This window comes from Suncus etruscus, chromosome 17 (assembly GCF_024139225.1).
Source record: "Suncus etruscus isolate mSunEtr1 chromosome 17, mSunEtr1.pri.cur, whole genome shotgun sequence".
Lineage (NCBI taxonomy): Eukaryota > Metazoa > Chordata > Mammalia > Eulipotyphla > Soricidae > Suncus > Suncus etruscus.
In genome coordinates this window covers 65455507-65474083 of record NC_064864.1, presented here as the reverse complement: position 1 = coordinate 65474083, position 18577 = coordinate 65455507, and the positions used below count along the sequence as shown (strand labels likewise).

The window sequence follows — 18577 nt, the reverse complement described above, 5'->3', positions numbered from 1 at the left end:
GATGGTGTGACCCCCAAAGAAACAAAAGAGTGGACAGACTCAGTGATCCATATGGAAAGGAAGAAAAATATTGTCAGATGGCTCTGTTGGGTAAGCAAATCCTGGGTGCCCAGGAGGTGAAGTGGCCCATCCCAGGAGATGGTGATGGGGAAGTGGGTGGGTTTGAGGCTCATGACCGGTTGTTCCCCCATGCAGGCCTCTCCCTGCACAGCAGGGCTGCCATATAAGAAGCCCATGTGCTGTGTGCAGAAAGGGGTATGGAGAGGATGGAGGTGACTTATGCAGGAAAAGAGCCATGAGGACCAACCCACACAGGGGTTCCAGAGGGAAGCCAGGTTACCCTGGCATGGCTTTGCATCACCTGGATGGGGGACTCCGGTAAAATAAATCCCACACATTGTGAAATCACTGCACATGCATATTTCTCCCTTGGTAGGTCTGATGCAGATAGAGTAGCTAAAATAATTAATAAACCAAGCCAGTCAGGAGAGAGTCATGGAGTCAGTTTACTTTTCACCTGTGGTGTATCTGTGTCATAGTCAGACTGCTCTTCCTTTATTAAACCAATACCAACTCACCAGGAGGGGAAAGGTCAAGTGATCCAGGTGGGCTTTTACATATCAAAGGGTTAGGTGAAAAGGAAAGAGGAAGAGAGGAAGGGTGGGGGAGAATGCCTTTGTTTTGGGTTAATAGCTCGGTGTCATCTTACAGGCTCCTATTAGCCTTGCACTAGATTTCCCAGGTTCAGGTTGAGACCAGGGTCCAGCCAAGTGATCCCGCTGGGCAAAGCTGTCAGAGAAAGGACTGCAGAGGGGACAGGCAGGGGCTCCCACGTGAGGATTGGCAGGGGGTCCCACTCTGTGCAGTGTAGATGGGGTGATGGCACTAACTGGGTCACAAGCCACTTCCCCTTGAGCAAGCACAATGCAGGGAACAAACAGGCAGCCATAGAGCCATCTGCATCGGGAGAGCTACTGAGGCCCAGGAGGGGGCATGGGGAGATAGGTGCCCCTCCCCAGGACTGTGGAAGTTCTGTGAGTGGGCAATGGCAGCAGTGAGCCCTTTTCACCTCAGCAAATGCTCCTCTGGAAAGGTTAAGTGGGGACCCCCTTGCCAAGTCCCATGTCTCTTCAACCCTGCAACTCCCCAGTCCCACAAACTCCCCAAAATTTGCATCTCTCAAGACTTTGTGTCCCTCTCAAAGACTCTGTAGGTGAGCACTATGGGGGCTCAAAGGTACATGGGGCTCAGTCCCTCCAGGTCCAGCCACACCTCCATGGGAAGGAAGGTCTTGCTTTCCCCATGAAAAGGACCTCTTCAGGGGCAGAGAAATAGCACAACATTTGCCTGACCTAGGACCGACCTGGATTGGATCTCCGGCATCCTATATGGGTCACCCCATCCCACGTCTGTCAGGAATGATTTCTGAGTACAGAGCCAGGAGTAATCCCTGAACACTGCCTGGTATGGCCCAACTCCCTGCCCCACTTTTCAAAATGCAGCTACATAATTGTAGCTGTTGAGGCCATGTGTCCCTGCGGGGTGAAGAAGAGAAAGGCTCAGAGGAAGAGTGGGGAAGACAGTGAATCTAGTCTGGGCCTGAGAGGTACTTGTGTCCAGGAAACTGCCCCTGGGAGTACCTCATGCTTAGCCCCATCCCCCTCCAGGTGGCCGGCACCCTTCTTCCTGCTCTGGCTGGACTTGCACCCTCACGTGGCAGCAGAGAGACAGGCTGGTCTCAGCACTAATGCTGGTCTCAAGCATCAGTGTGGGCGATGGTGGGTGCTGTGGGGAGACCCCATTATGGAGCCCAGAAGACGAAGGTACTGCTCGCCATTGGGGGTGTGTGTGGGGTGTTGGGGCATGGCTCAGCGACAGTAGGACTCAGAGCTATGAAGCCCTGGGTACAATCCCCACACACATGCCAGGCAGGGAGTGCTCCTGTTCCTGTGCTCTGCTCAGTCTCCAGGCTTTGCAGGGGTGGAGGAAGAAAAGCTTGAAGAACCAACCACTGCAGGGGCTGGAGAGATAGTGCAGTGGGCAGGGCCATGGCTGACCTTGGTTTGATCCCCAGGACCCCATATGGTTCCCCAGTGCCCCACCTAGAGTGATCCCTAAGCTCAGAGCCAGGAGTAAGACATGAGCACTGCAGGGTGTGAACCAAGACAAAAAAAAGAGGGGCCATATGGTCCCCCCAAGCCAGGGGCAATTTCTGAGCGCTTAGCCAGGAGTAACCCCTGAGCATCAAACGGTGTGGCCTGAAAAACCAAAAAAAAAAAAAAAAAAAGAGGGGCCAGAATGATAGCATAGTGGGGAATGCATTTGCTTTGCATGTGGCCAGTCTAGGGTTTGATCTTCAGCCTCTCTTTTGATGCCCAAAGACTCTCAATAGTAATTTCTGAGTTCAGAGCCAGGAGTAACCCCTGAACACTGGGTGTGATCCCCCTTAAAAAAGAAAAACAAAGACAAAAAGAAGCGAAATCTCCCTTCCAGAGGAGCCCCAGATAATAATCCTGACAAGGCCAGAACCTGTTTAACATCAAGGTGCCTGCCGCTCTAGGGTACAGCAAGGAACCTTCCAGAAGGAAAGTGAGTGCAGACTCATGTCTCCATGAAACGCCCCCATCGCAAGGAGGCCAAACAGCGGATCAAGGGGCTCACAGGTCACTACAGAGAAGGGACAGGGAACCTTTAAGGTGAAACATAAATCATTTTCCTCATTTAATAGAAACAGTTTCTCTCATTGAGGCTCTGCAGGTCCCGAGTCACATTGTGAGGTGTGTCCTCCTTTTTGCCACCCCCACCCCCAAAAAAAAAGATCTCAAAACACATGGCTTAGCAGTGACTGCACAGAAAATATACACCCTTGTAGCTGGACTTTCATTTAAATACAAATATACAAAATGTAAACTGAGACAATAGAGAAATTTACAAAACTTTTCTTTAAAAATAATAAAGACCAACTTCAGTTTATGAGACTATGAAAGTACGTGCAAGTCGTCATATCCGGCCGGGTCTCTATTGTGAGGTCGAGGGGACCGGGCCGCCTCAAGCAGTCTCTTGGAGAAGGGCAGACACCGGATGGTGGAGGGGACCCCCCGGTCCCAGGGTCACACCAGTGCTCACTGTCCGCTGCTGGGGTCAGGGCCAGGCCGGAGCAAGGACTAGCTTCCCCCCGCTGAGTTGGGGCGCACGTGATTGGAGTGTATGTGGTGATTGAAACTGGCCTTGGAGTTGGACGGACTCTTGGAATTGTTCTGATGCTGAGAAGAGAGAGAGACAGAGAGTGAGTCCTAGAGGGATTGGCTTGGGGGACCCCTGCACCCCATGGCCTGGTGAACCCCAGCTCTGACACAGTCCTGCCCTCCCACCACATGTAGATTGAGAAAGGGGTGAAGGCCGGGCAGCCCCGATCAGACTGAACTTGGTTGGGCCCAGCCCCTCACCTAGGGAGCCAGGGGTAAGCAAGTTTCACACAACGGTAAGGTCTCTGTACCCATTTCCCCAGCACCCCCAAATGTGGGTTCTGTAGCCCAGGTGGTGGGGAGTGGGAGCACCTGCCGCCTGAAGATCCTCTGCAGTAGTCCCCTCTTAGGGGGGTCCGGAGGGGGGCTTCTGTTCAGGTCAGGCGAGAGGCTCCCACTGGGCCCAAACACATTCAGCTCCTTGAAGCACTCAGTCTCTATCATCTGTGGGCACAGCAATAGCGTGAGACCCAGAACCAGGCCCCTCCCTGCAGCTCATGGCAGTGGCTCAGGCCCCTGACATTTCCAGCTCACGGGAATCAGCTCCCCAGAATATCCCAACTCCAATCCCACCCAGCAACCAGTGGCCCATCTCCCCTTACTCACTTGTCCCGGCACCCTCGACCCTGGCAACCCCACCCCAGTGCTCCCATCCCTAGGCCCCGGGCTGCTCCCAGCACCTCGCTCTGCCACGGGATGGGGACGGAGCCGGTGGAGAACTTGGAGTAGAAATCGTCGTCCGTGTGGTCCAGGTTGACGCCCTTGACCGTGGAGAACTGCTCAATGTCCAGCACATCCTTGCAGTACACGGCCCGGGGCTGCAGGGTGGCACGGTCACCCCTGTTCAACCATGGCCCATCCCAGGGACAGTCACCCTGCCCAATCATGGCTCTGAGGCCTTGGAACACTGATAGTGCTCACAGTGCAGCCTGAGTGCTGGGCCAGCACCCAAAGGATCACTTTGAGGAACCCCACATCCTGCACCCCACAATTTCCCCCCGACCCCAGAGCCTGTCCCAACCCCACACAGGGACTCCACGTGATTCCCAGGCACTGACTTCAGATCCACATTTGGGGGGGGGGGGGCGCTTATGGTTGTGGTGGTGAGGGTTCCCCCAAAGTTGTGGGGCATATCATAGGAACTGAAGTCCCATCCCTGGGTCCTGCCCATGACAGAAAGGTAAAGGACACTCACATCTGGGACAAACGGGGGATCCAACATCCCAGCTTCCAGGCGCTTGAAGTTCATACTTCGGAAGAAGGGGTGAACCCGCACCTCTGCTGCCCCTGCCTGCCGGCAGCCAAGCCGCTGCCGAGGGTCTTTGGTGAGCAGCTGCGGCAAAGAGTCCTCTGTGAGCTGCTATCCCTGCCCTTTCCCACAGGTCCCCATTCCCCGAAACTCCCCTCCAGTTCCCTCAGGCCTCGGCCACCCCTATGCTCAACCCCTGGGAGTGAGTGGGTCAGGCACCAACTGGGTACTGCTGTGGTTCTAAATAGGGCCAGCACTAGGAGCTATGAGGGTTAATCCCGAAGTATCTGAGAAGGGTGAGGGTGGGTACGCAGAAAGCAGAGGCAGATACCCTGCTGTCAAGTTTGAACACCCTAGGCAGGGGTCCTCAAACTTTTTAAACAGGGGGCCAGTTCACTGTCCCTCAGACCATTGGAGGGTCTCACTATAGTAAAAACAAAACTTAGGAACGAATTTTTTTTTTTTTTTTTTTGGTTTTTGGGCCACACCCTGTGACGCTCAGGGGTTACTCCTGGCTACTCGCTCAGAAGTTGCTCCTGGCTTCTTGGGGGACCATATGGGACGCCGGGGGATCGAACCGCGGTCTGTCCTAGGCTAGCGCAGGCAAGGCAGGCACCTTACCTCCAGCGCCACCGCCCGGCTCCCAGGAACTAATTTTTTTTTTTTTTTTTGTGGTTTTTTTTTTTTTTTTTTTTTTTGGGTCACACCCGGCAGTGCTCAGGGGTTACTCCTGGCTCCATGCTCAGAAATTGCTCCTGGCAGGCACGGGGGACCATATGGGACGCTGGGATTCGAACCGATGACCTCTTGCATGAAAGGCAAACGCCTTACCTCCATGCTATCTCTCCAGCCCCCAGGAACGAATTTTTATGCACACTGCATATATCTTATTTTGCAATGAAGAAACAAAATAGATACAAATACAATATGTGGCCCAAGGGCCATAGTTTGAGGACCACTGCCTAGAGCAGGTGTCGGCAACCTGCGGCTCCGGAGCCGCATGCGGCTCTTTTGAAGGCTTGCCGCGGCTCCGGAGCCGATGTCAGAAAAAAAAAATACTGCTTTAATCTCAGCTCCGCTTCTCTCCGCTATATCTATAGCAGTGAGGCGGAGCTGAGGAGCAGAGCCAATGGAGGCAGCCGTACCTGGTGACGTATATAGCATTAAGGTAAGAAACAATATATGCAGTGTTATATTTGTTTTAAATGTTGCAATGGTTTTGCGGCTCCCAGTTTCCTTCGGAAACGGGTCCAAGTGGCTCTTTATGTCTGAAAGGTTGCAGACCCCTGGCTAGAGGATGGTGGGGCATCAGACAGGATCAGACAGGAGGAAAGGAATGATAGCACAGTGGGGAGGGTGTATGCCTTGTGCAGAGCCAGGAGTAACTCCTGAGCACTGCTGGTGTGGAGCCCCCAAGAAATCATAAAAAATTGAGGGCAGTGAGCTGGGGAACAGGCCGGCCTCCTTGTGAGGGGGACACTGAACCCTGAGTGGCAGCGTCCCTGCCCCTTCTATGCTCACTTGTATGGCGATGGAGCAGGCCATGGGCTCTGGGTGGAGAGGAATGAGGGACACAGACAGAATCCTGGTCCCCAGGAGTCCCAGACTAGTTAGCACAGTGGCCACAAGGGGGCAGCAGAGACAGCAGCACCGCAGGCCTGGGGCTCAAAGACAGAGGCCTGGCCCCGCTCCTGCGAGCCAGTACAGATCAGTGGAGCAGCCTAAGGCCCTGAGTTCAAACAGGCCTCGGAGCCCCACTTTCATTTACTGTTGTGGCAGCACTCCTGGAAACTGGGACCTGTCCCTCACTCCCCTGGATTCTTCTGGTGTCTGCAAGCCCCTAGCTGCACTATGGGCCATAGGCCTGAAGTTTAGGCATATAAAACTCTGCTTTCTCCTTGGGCAGGAGGGATAGTGGGTCCCCCTCAACCCCCGGGCCCCCAGGTACCACTCTGGAGTCCAAAAGGTAAGTGGTCAGGGCGTGGGCAGGCATGATCTGGGTCACAGTTCCTGGGTACCCACTTACCACAGTCCCCAGTCCCACCCGTGCCTCAGCCCTCCTTACACCTCTGTACTCTGTACGCTTCAGCCCCCACTCCACCCCACAGCCCCCAGGAACCATCACCCCCACCTGGCGCTGGAAGCATTTAGGCTGGTGAGGGAAGTGGCTGTTCCCCGGAAAGAGACAGCAGAGGGACCTGGCAGGGACAGACAGTGAGGTCTCCCCAGGGGGTCCCGGCTATACAGGGAAGGGTCTGCTCCCAGCCCCACTTTCTGACTCCTGGGGTCCCTAGTGTAGTCTCTCCCCAGCCGGGCAGCGATGAGGTTTGTACCTGGGCCCCCAGGTCTGTGCAGTGCCCACAGAAGCGGGGTCCGGAGGGCCCCTGGCTGCCCCTTCCTCCTCCTGGGGCTCACCATTTTGCAGATGGACTTGGCCTCCTCGGAGAACTTGCTGGAATAGGTCTCCTCGGTCTCCAGCACACGGCGGTCCACCTCCTCCCGCTTCACCTTCTCCTTGCGACCGCGAAAGGGCGACTGGCCTTCGATCATCTCGTAGATGAGGCAGCCCAGTCCCCAGTAGTCGGGGCTCAGGCCGTACCTCTGGTTATTCAGCACCTCAGGGGCTGAGCATAGCCAGGGGAATGAAACGGTGAGATGGTGAGCAGGACTGCCGGGACCACCCAGCTTTGTGCCCATAGTGCCGCCTCACCCACATACAACATGGTGCCCACTCACCCATGTAGCCAACGGTGCCCACACGGCCTCGGATCAAGTCTCCTTCCGGGATCTTCACGGCCAGCCCCAGATCTGAGATCCGAATGTGGCCTGGGGATGGGGACAGGATAGATCAGAGGTCTCAGCTCCACAAGCAAGTCCTGACTAAGCCTATATCCCTGGACTTTGCCTACAAGGGGACCCCTCTGCCATCCTGGATGACTGCGAGGAGGGACTGAGGACTCTCAAGTATGCCTGTGAGGTCTGGGGAGATGAAGGCACTTGGCCCAAATCAGGGCTTGATTGGGGGAAATGCCTAAATGTCAGGCATTTGTCTGAGGGAAACAAGGCTGGAAGCAGCGTGCTGGCCCAGCTGGGTCTTTGGCGCCAGCCTGGCTGCTCCTCTGGGGAGAAAGAAGGAAGACTGGGTAGTGAGGCCCAACAGGGACGTGAGGATCCCACCCAGGACTGGCCTCAGGTTGGAGGTGACAAGCACAACTACAATTCACATGTATATACCTATGGGCACACACTACAATTCATATGCATATGCACAAACATAGGCCTGAGCATGAATACACATATGCATACCCCACACATATACATTCACAACGTATGGATGCACATAAAAGTACCCAGGCATTGGACTGGAGCCAAGGCACAGCAAAGACAGTGCTGGCCTTGCACGAAGTCAGCAGACCCAGGTTTGATTCCCGGCATTCCATATGATCCCTGAGCTTGCTAGGAGTGATTCCTGATCGAGGAGCCAGGAGTAACCCCTGAGCACTGTTGGTTGTGGTCTAAAAACCAAACCAAACACCAGGCATTTGCACATTCATCTGCACACTCAGGCCACAGAAACACACAACTACATGCCCACAAACGCACACACATCTATACAAGAAACCCTAAGCACCGACCACAGATCCCGTTGCCTGAGACACTTTGCTAGCTGGAATCAGAACTGCAGCTTCCAGACAAGACATCCCCACCCCCAGTATCTCTTCACAGCCAAGGAGAGGACACAGAGATCGAGTGTCTCCCATTGTCTCAGGGTCTCTGTCCAACACTCTCGTGTTTTCCCATCTCTGTGCATCACACACAATGCAGACAGGAGCTTCTCCTCTCCTACTGCCTTTCTAGGGCCAGCACTGAGCAGAGCCCCCAATCCAACCCAGTTGTTGGATCTTTGAGTTATGACACTGGTTCAGGACAGAGCAGGGAGGGGGTGCGGGTCACTCTGGACTTACCGTAATCATCCAGTAGGATATTTTCCGGCTTTAGGTCCCTGAAAGGAGAGACACAGGCACATGAGAAGGATGGCAGAATAGTAGGGGGTGCCAGGGGCCAGGCAGATGAATATGCATGTGGTGTGACTGTGACCTGCAACTGCCAGGCACAGACCATCTGGTCTGTATGGGCACCATGATCCTGGGCTCATTTCTCTACTTGTTGCCCACAAACGTCTCCCTAAGCCTGAAGAGGCCTGAGTGAGAGTCAGGGGAAGGCAGAGGAGATCAGACGAGCTGGAAGGGACTCAGCCACCCCAAGAGAAAGGGCTTTGGGGAGTGACCCCAGAGCTGAGCCATAGTCCCCTACCCCCAGTGAGAGGCAAACACAGACACAGCTGCCAGCACAGCCACCTCTGTCCCACAGAGTGGAGGCAGCCCAAGTCCAACTAGCTGGACATCAGCTCCAGGGTAAGTGCAGCCTATAGGCGGCGTGTGCAGCTGGCCAGGCACACAGAGAACATCTGGACCAAGGCCGGGGCTGGGCCTTTGTGTATTTAACTAAAGGCAGCTGTCTTCTGGGCGCGGCTTACAGCCCAAAGCCAGCAGGGCAGCCCACCCCCCAACCCCACAGTGAGACTTGATACTTGAATGGACCCTGAGAAATGCTCTGGCTCTGATTTTTTGTTTTTCATGCCCATGCATTTGATGAGTCAACAATTCCAGATACCAACGGGTGTCTTGGTTGCAATGCACTGCAGTGGGTGCAGATGCTGAGGGCAAAGGGGCTGTGATCTTTCCTCATGCCTGACTAGATGCAACTGGAAGGAGCTTCCAATTTTTCAGGCAAAAGGCAATTGAATGGAGCTACTTTTGGTTGTTGTTGTTATTGGTATTGCTGTTGTTGTTTCAATCTAGAGGGAAAATTTTCTGATTCTATTCACATGAGCAAATACAAAAGATAAAATGAGGCTCCCAGGAAGCTTTGTACCCAGTGGGCTTCAGGCTCCAGCATACCTGGGCCCATGGGCAAGAAGTTGGGATGGCTCTGGACACCCATGAGCTCTGTCTCCAGACTGTTAACACCCTCAGGGCCCTGTCTAAGGTCAGGGTTTTCTCTCCGGCTGCCCCTTCTCACTCACTCTCAGCCTACGCATCCACCTTCTTTTTTTTTTTTTTTTCCTTGGTTTTTGGGCCACACCCGGGTTACTCCTGGCTGTCTGCTCAGAAATAGCTCCTGGCAGGCACGGGGGACCATATGGGACACCGGGATTTGAAACAACCACCTTTGGTCCTGGACAGCTGATTGCAAGGTAAATGCCGCTGTGCTATCTCTCCGGGCCTTTATTTTGGAACTCAGTGCTCACTTAAGGCAAAAGTCTGTCATGGGTGGGGCTAGGATAAAAAGAAAGCCTAAAAGTGGCCTTAGGACCTTCCAGGGCATGTTTTAGGAGTGAGAGCCATCAGCCCGTGGGCAGAAGGCCACGAAATCAGGGGGTCCAGCCCTGGTGCATGATGAGACATGCAGGTGTACTCATAGCTTTGTGGCCTTCCTGTATTGCATGGCTTGTGATGGGTGTCATGTGGCCTGTTAAAGTGTCATCTGTGTCCATTGACCCTGAAGGTGTCATGTGTCAGGTCTTTGGATCATGAAAGATTCCACCACTATTTGATGAAGGTGAAAATGAACTCTGTTGAAAATCAACAGGGAAGGCTGGAGCAATAACACAGCAGGTAGGTTAGATCTCTGGGTTCGATCCCCTAGGCCTGCCAACAATGATTCATGAGAGCAGAGCCAGAACCTCTGAGCACTGCCAGATGTGGCCCCAAAACATAAACAAACAAACAAAATAAAATGAAATTCAACAGGGGGTGGAGGGAATTCTTGAGAGCTGCACCTCAGGAAAAATGCTCTTCTTAAGTGATCTCAAAAGGCCCAATTTGGGGCCGGAGTGACAGCATAGCAAGTAGGGCTATGCAAGGGTTACCTTGCATGCTGGCCAACCCAGGTTTGATCCCCGGCATTCCATATGCTTCCCAGAGCCTGCCAGGAGTGACTTCTGAGCACGGAGCCAAGAGTAATCACTGAGCACTGGGAGTGGCCAAAAAACAAAAACAGAAACAAAAATATCCACCTGGCTGCTGTTCATGCACATGGGTCCCCAACATCCACTTAAACTTAAGTATGGGAGGCTGTGGAACACCGGGCATCTGCCCCCACTGAGATCCGCCCATGCCAGGCCTGCTAATGGCTGCAGCTCTGGCCTCAGGCTCTGTGAGCTTCCCCAGGTGCCAAACATTGTGGCCTGGCCCCTCAGTGTAGCATCGGGGCTCAAGGTCCCCAGCCTGTGCCCACCTGTACACCGTGTTCTCGTGGTGCAGGTCCTCCAGTCCACACAGAATCTCGGCCGCGTAGAAAAGCGCACGCTCCTCCTCGAAGCCAGGGGTGCCCATGTTGTAGATGTGGAACTTGAGATCACCCCCATTCATGATGGTCAGGACCAGGCACAGCGCATCCTTGGTCTCGTAGGCGTAGGCCAGGCTGACCTGGGGACATGGTGAGGGATCCGGTGAGGTTGGGGGACACCATATTTCCAGAGCTTCATCCTGCCCTAGTTACTGGGAGGGCTCAATCCTCCTGCTCAGGGGATGCAGGTAGAGTCCAGCCCAAAGAGTTATAGGGACCCCAGACATGTGAGCATCAGGGGCCCAGAGAAGTCCAGCCTTGCACGTGTGGGGACCAGGGTTGACCCCCAGCTCCACGTGCACCTTCTCCATCACCTCTGGAGGTGACCCCTGGGAAAAGAAACCTGTGTGATCAGGAAAGCCAAGCCTGGGGTGCTCTGACCTGGAGCCACAGTATTCAGGGCCAGGACAAGGAGACTGTCACAGGGGAGGGGCACAGCTTGGCAGAGTCCAGGACATGCATGGACCAGCATCCGTGCCAGGGACGTAGCCCTGAGGAAGGGCTGAGGCTGGCAGGTCAGGAGCTGGCAGTGCCAGGCCCTGCACTTGGGTTCTGTGGGAACAGCTCCCGGGGGGCAGGGGGCTGACGCAGGAGCCCAGCTGGCTCTGATCATGGCAAAGGGTCCGCTCTGGCTGTCTGGGGGGGTGGGGATGTGGACACCCGCCACGCACCACGAACCGGCTGTTGACCCTCTCCAGAATCTGCTTCTCATTGAGGGCCATCGACTCGCCCTTCCGCTTCTTTATTCGCTTCTTCTCTAGCCGCTTGCAGGCGTACATCTTCCCCGTAGCCCGCACCTGACAAGCACAGACCTGAGAGCCAGAGGGAAGGAGATAGGTGAGGCCAGCCCCAGGCTTATGGCCCATATAGCCCTTGTGGTGGCACCTGGTGGCCAGGGCCAGCTGGGACCTGGTCACAGACTTAGCCAGTGCCTGTGTGTTAAGGAGAACTCCACTCTTGAAAGTGCAGAATCAGATGAAACTAGAGGGACTACTGTCCCTGAGACACCCCAACCACCTTTATCCCCACCTCCCAGATGTGGTACTCCCAGTCTCATCCGTGAGCAGGTGAGATTCATGGGAATGTGGGATGGTGCACAGGATGCCCCTGAGGTCCGAGTCCTGGGGACTATAGTGGGTTGGGACCATGTGTGATTGGACCACCCTCATGCCCAATTTTCCTCGACACCCAAACAGAATGCGAGGTTTTCCCTCATTTCCAAGACCTCACAGGCCAGCAGCTGCATGAAAACTGGGTGGAGACCCTCCAGGTCAACCTTAGACAGAACCAGGCCCTCAAAAGCCAGGCTACACCCTCCCTCTCCACCAGGGGGTCACATAGCTGAGCCATGGGGGAGGGGCATTCTGCAGGGCAGTGGGGGAGAAGGACCCCTAGACAGGGTGATGTCCACTTACCTCCCCAAAGCCCCCTTTCCCGAGTACTCGGTACTGCCTGAAAGTGTTTTTGGTCACTGGTTGCCTGAGGGAGAAACAAGGATCTTGGTCTCAGGCACTTAAATGCTGTCTTCTCAACAGGCAGGTGCAACTTGGAAAGTGGCTTCTGACAAGGCCCCCAGGACCAGGGGGTCCCTGCAAGGCTTTCCAGTCCCTCCTACTGTTGCATGTCTCAGCAAGCAGGAGGCTAGAGGCTCTGACCCAATGGACAAGTTCTGGGGCAGCAGCAGACCCTTCATGGGATTGATTTCTGGCCTTCCCACATCCCGGGACGCCAGGTCCTGGAGGATATGAAGCCACAGTGGCTGCACCTCCTGGCCACCCTCACTGACCACAGTGGGCACTGACAAGGTCTCATCGGTACCATAGCACACAGGTGAGGGGGGCCTTCTTGGAGAAGGCCCCCTGCCTAGCCTGTCTGCTGTTGGCCTGTTGAGCCAAGAATGACACAGAAGCAGCCTAGGGCCCAGCTCAGAGATTTACATGCAAGAAGCTCAGTTACTGCTGACATGGGACATTGGTCACTTCAGAATCACCTGTTCCTTGCAACTTCCCTTCAACTCTCTCCTTTTTTTTGGGGGGGGGTCACACTTGATGATGCTCAGGGGTTACTCCTGGCTCTGCACTCAGAAATAGCCCATGGCAGGCTCATAGGACCATATAGGATGCTGTTATTTGAACCATAGTTGGTCCTAGTTCGGCCCACGCGCAAGGCAAACACACTACCTCTGTGCTGTCTTTCCAGCCCTCTCAACAAATGCCACAGGTGTGAGTGTTTATAAGTCATCAGGCTGTGCCCTGAGATGTCCAAGACCCAGCATCTTGCCTGACTGACAGCTGCTGGCAGATCCATCGGTCTCCTCATCCCCAGCCTGGGATTCGCCACCAACTCTGTTGGTTCTCGAATTTTGTTTCTGTTTAGTGAGAGCAATGCCCTATGGCACTCAGGGCTTACTTTGGCTCTGTGCTCAGGGGATCACTCAAGTATGGTGCTAGGGATCACACCTGGCTGGCTACATGCAAGACAAGCACCCTCCTCCATCCAGTACCTGCTTCCCACGCCCCTGCTTGAATTATTTAGATTCCACACCAGCACTGTGAGATTAGGCAGAGCCTTGTGTCCTCATGATTACCCTTAAAAGGGGTTAATAAACTTCCAGTGTGCTAGTATAAACATACATACACAGACACACACAGAGAGACACACACACGCGCACACATACACACACAAGGACCTAGAGAACATCATCTTGTCCCAATGTTGTTGAGAGGAAAGCAAATTCATGCAGACACAGAACAGTCCTCAAGAACTTGATTCCAGAGATCACCTGGAAGTACTCAGGGGTTACTCCTGGCTATATGCTCAGAAATCACCCCCAGCAGGCTTGGGGGACCATATGGGATGCCGAGATTTGAACCACTGTCCTTCTGCATGCAAGGCAAATGCCTTACCTCCATGCTATCTCTCTGGCCTGATAGTTGACATTTCTGTGAGGATTTTTGTTCGTTTTTGTTTTGGGGCCACACCCAGTAGTGCTCGGGGTTACTCCTGGCTCTGCACTCAGAAATTGCTCCTGACAAGTTTGGGGGACCATATATGGGATGCTGTGGCTCAAACCTGAGTTGTCTGAATGCAAGGCAAATGCCCCGTTCACTGTGCTATTGCTTAGGCCCTTGGTAGTCAACATTTCTAAGAGGTTTGTAAATGTGTGAGTGTATGTGTGTGTGGCCTCAGTCTAACACCCACCAGTGACCTTCAACCCTTTCATGCCTGTGTAACCCCTACAGCCACTGCTCTCTGGACTGTAATTTGCAAACCACCAAGCTAAGGTGAAGATATTTGGAGGCCATTCCCAGTGCCACTGGGAACTGTCCCTGCTCTGTGCTAGAGGCTCCCTCCCAGCTATGCCCAGGATGGCAGGGATGGGACCAGGTTGGCTGCTACCAGCCTTGCCTAGGACTATCTCTCCAGCCCTGGAAACCATACAGGAACTCTCCCTCTCACAGGAAGCTGCCCCAGAGGCTCCAGACCCAGAAGAAGCCTCCAGCCTTTCCTGTCTTGGTGGTCCTGGGGTTCTCAAGTCTCTGGGTGCCCCCTGCCAGCCCCGGAGGAGGTCAGGGTTGGCATGAGACAAACTGTGTCCCCCAACAGCCAAGGAAGGCCCAGGACACTCCTTGGGGCACACCTTGGCGGAAGCTTCCTGCCTCGGAAATCAGGAAATCACGTTTTCCTTCCGTTCCCCAGACCTGTAGCCAGCCGAGGGGAGTCAGCCGCCGCCCCGTCTGGGATTCCTGAGCTCTGACTCACAGTCTTTCCTGCTGTTTCCTTGGGAAGTGGCCTGGCCCTGCCCTTCTGCACGGGCTCTGTCCCCATCAGCCGTCCCAGCAGCCCAGGGAACCTGCCCGTCCGCCCGCCCGCCCGCCCGCCACTGCCCTCCACATGTGGCCCGGGCAGCACAGCCTAGGGCTGCCCCGGAAACCACATGAAGGCGGCCAGCGGCAGTTTACGATGCAGAGCAAACAGTCGGTCGGCCTCGCCACAGGACTCCGCTGCCGGGGAAGTGAGTGTAATACAATTTCCCAGGAATTCTTTGGTTAACCTTAAGAGGGAAAAAAAATCCCTTCATATTTCAACAGTACAGCCCTACCAGGCCATGATCTTGTTGGGGGTGAGGGGCGTGGGGATGTGACGGGGAAGGCGGTGCTGCTGTTGGTTACACAGGCCAGGACACTGCTCTACAGGATCCAAGGACACAATGCCTTGGATGAATGTCTGTCAGGGTGGAGTATCTCTGCCGCCTGCTCACGGACCTAAAGCCAGAGATCCACTCCATGTCCTTGGTATGAACAAGTAGGCAGAGCCAGAGGCCACAGCTAATGGGTTTTGGGTTCCCGAAAGCTAGGGGTGCTGCATGGGCCCTGGGGGGGGGGGGGAAACGGAGTGATCCTTGGGTCCTGTCCAGCCTTCCCAGTCCCTGCTGTGTAACCCCAGAACAATCTATAAACCTCTCTGGGCCTTGCATCTCAGAAAAATGCAGATGCTAAAAGGCTATTATCCAAAAGTCTTAGTGAGAGGCTCTGTGTGCCTGAGACCATCAGAACCTGGAAGACAGGACAAGACCCATGCCCTAGACCGAGGAGGTAACACCGTGCCTTCTAGCATTGGGGGCCATGAGTCTGACCCCCAGGGTCACTACTTGAGAGAGCCCGGCAGCTCTGCTGTGAGACCCTGGCACTATATGTGTCTCCAGCTATACCACAGTTATGAGTGACTGAGCACCACAACACCCCTGGGGAACACCACCACTAAAATCAGCACCCTTGGGTCAGCGTGAGAGCCAGCCTTGTAAATGACTAGCCTGGTTGGATCCTGGGTATTCCGTAAGATCCCCTGAATACTGTCAGGAGTGACCACTGAGCACAGACAGAGCAGGCATGTGATTCCTCAGCAGCACTGGGTGTGACCCATAAAGTCCCTGAGCCAATCACAGCTGTTCCTTGTTCAGCAAGGCTGTGTGGCCAGTGAAGTGTTTTCACTGTGCATGTAAAAGTGCCTAAGTGTGCATGTGTGTGCGCACACATGTGAATGTGTGTGTATGCATGTGAGCCTGCGTGTCCATGTGAGTGTGTGAATTTCTAGAAAAGCCCCAGAAGCTGATCCAAGGGGAGGGTGGTGAGTCCCACGGCACCAGGCCCCATGGAATCGTCCCTGATTTCTGTAGGAACTTTTAAGTGACAAACCACCTGGTTTCCCTCAATGTAAGCAGCTGCACAACGGTGTGTGACACAACACATACACAAGTATACATGTACACGCACACACACCTAAACACTCAGGGGCCCCTTGCAGGTCACCTGCCAAGTATGTGGGGGCGAGACGCTCACCTTTCCAGCCACTTCCATTGGAGGAAGCGGTCGAAGAACATGCTCTGCAGATAGTCTCGGAACGGGTCGCCCCGCAGGTAGTCGTGCACAGACCTGGCTCGGAGGAAACAGACGTTGCCATTTATCGTCCCTGTCCCAGGACAAGCAGGCAGCCCCCCTACACACACCCTTGGCACTTGGAAAGAAGCGCAGCACCCGCAGGACAGGGCTCCCCCTGGCACCCCCAGCCCATGATGCCTGAGGGACCAGCACTGAACAAGGGGCACAGATAGCACTCAGTGCGTGGACCCCCACCCACTTTGGGAAGCCAGGCCCCAGCGGCTCCTGCTTTCTGGGTGCACCCCATAGTGCGGCCTGACAGGGCAAGGCTGGCACCCACGCTCCTGCATGCTGTCCAGCAGGTGAGGTGGTGGAGGAGGTGCCCAGTCCCCTCCATGGGCAACAGGGATATTGCTTGTGGCTGGGGAGTGTGGCATTGTGCCTTGCTTTTGCTCTTTCTTTTTTGGTTTGTTTTAGGGCCACGGAAGTGCTCAGGGCTTACTCCTGGCTCTGTGCTCAAGAGTCACTCCTGGCAGGTTCAGGGGACTCTATGGGATGCAGGGATCAAACCTGGGTCAGGTGAGTGCAAGGCAAACGCCCTCCCTGGCGTGCTACTGCTCTGGCTCTGCTGTCGTACCCTCTGATACCCATTTTCTGCGCTGGGTGCAGTTACCTGCTGCCATCCCAGCAGCACAGAGGTGGCTGTCACGGGGGCACTTACCTGGCACAGGCAGAGAAGACTTCCTTGCTGGGCCTCTGCAGAAGCATTTCCTCTGTCTGTGAGACCAGGTCCTGGCCCACTTGTGCAATGAAAACGGGGGACTGGTGGAAAAAGAGAAGAGTGGGTTAGTGGGGCTGAGGTGCTAGCACATGAATCCTGCTATGAGGTGGTGAAAGTGCACAGAGGACAGAGCCCAGGCCTGGGCTGAGAAGTCCAGTCCCACTTTTGTCTTACTATTGGGCAATGAGTTCTTCCCAGCTGCTCGTGGGATGTGAGACCCGCCTATCCAGCCTCAAGGCCTTGCCAGGGGGTGGAGAGGGCATGGAGTGCATCTGTGCTGGGTGCAGCTAAGTCCGGGGGCCCCCGGGCAACTGGCCCAGGAGTGGTTGGGGACACCATCTCTCCTGCCTGCCTGGTCCTTTCTCCTTCTAGGCTCAGGTCCGAAGGAGCAGTTCTGAGTTTCTGCAGGGTGTGGGGGAGGGTCCCGCAACAATCCCTCCTCACCACCGCCCCTGCCAGCTGTTCCCTCTCCAGCTGGCCCTGGAGGCAGGTTTCTCATAAACTACAGAGATAATTGAGAAAATTGCTGGGAGTGGGCTCTAAAGACTGGGTGGGGCAGCGTCTCCCCAAAGATGCTGAAGCCTTTAGAGCTGAAATGGGGCCTGGGCTGAGGCTCTGCAGACCAGCCGGGGAAGGCACTGCAGCACCAGGAGCTTGGTATGGCCTTTTAGGGGGAAACAGGCTGTTTCTGTTCTCTGCACACTGGGTGCCCATGCTTTTTCTTCCTCCCTCCCTCTTTCCTTTCTTTTCCTTCCTTCCCTATCCTTCCTTCCTTCCCTCCCTCCTTTGTTTCCTTTCTCTCTTCCTTCCTTTCTCAATCTCTCTCCCTCCCTCCCCCTGCCCCTGGGTGCCCATGCTTTTTCTTCCTCTCTTCCATCTTTCCTTCCCTCCCTCCTTTGTTTCCTTTTTCTCTTTCTTCCTTTCTCAATCTCCCTCCCTCCCTTCCTTCCCTCCATCCCCTGCCCCTGGGTGCCCATGCTTTTTCTCTCTCTCTCTCCCTCCCTCCCTCCTTCCCTCCTTCCTTCCTTCCTTCCTTCCTTCCTTCCTTCCTTCCTTCCTTCCTTCCTTCCTTCCTTCCTTCCTTCCCTCCCTCCCTCCCTCCCTCCCTCCCTCCCTCCCTCCCTCCCTCCCTCCCTCCCTCCTTCCTTCCTTCCTTCCTTCCTTCCTTCCTTCCTTCCTTCCTTCCTTCCTTCCTTCCTTCCTTCCTTCCCTCCCTCCCTCCCTCCCTCCCCCTGCCCTCTCTGGTCACCAGATGGTTTGCTCCATAGTTCCAGCCTGCAGCCTGACTGTTAGGTCCTTTTCATGCCCTCAACTCTTGTGGGTGCTGCTTCTAAGGACCTCGAGGGGAAAGATGGGGACCACAACAGACACCGCACCTTTGAAGGTCTTGGATAGCTGAGGCTACAACCTGGCTGAGCTCTGTGGCCAATTTCCGGGACACCTTGACACAGCCGGACCTGCCCGGCTCTGCCTTGGCACAGGCAGGGTCCTGAGGGCACATGGTGTTCCTGCA

The 18577-nt window shown here is 55.0% G+C and overlaps 1 protein-coding gene across 1 annotated transcript in view; it reads right to left on the bottom strand.

Moving 5' to 3' along the window:
* Positions 1-2859: 2859 nt before the first annotated feature.
* GRK5 (G protein-coupled receptor kinase 5) overlaps positions 2860-18577 on the bottom strand; it is a 133582-nt gene continuing 117864 nt past the window's right edge. The window contains exons 5-16 of the mRNA XM_049764467.1: positions 17005-17105; positions 16245-16337; positions 12321-12384; positions 11577-11717; positions 10795-10985; positions 8460-8497; positions 7231-7320; positions 6910-7118; positions 4441-4578; positions 3926-4063; positions 3558-3689; positions 2860-3263 (exon numbers count right to left, since the gene is read on the bottom strand). Coding sequence (XP_049620424.1) covers positions 3165-3263; positions 3558-3689; positions 3926-4063; positions 4441-4578; positions 6910-7118; positions 7231-7320; positions 8460-8497; positions 10795-10985; positions 11577-11717; positions 12321-12384; positions 16245-16337; positions 17005-17105 — 1434 coding nt within the window. The 3' untranslated portion in view covers positions 2860-3164. The remainder of the gene's footprint in view (positions 3264-3557; positions 3690-3925; positions 4064-4440; positions 4579-6909; positions 7119-7230; positions 7321-8459; positions 8498-10794; positions 10986-11576; positions 11718-12320; positions 12385-16244; positions 16338-17004; positions 17106-18577) is intronic.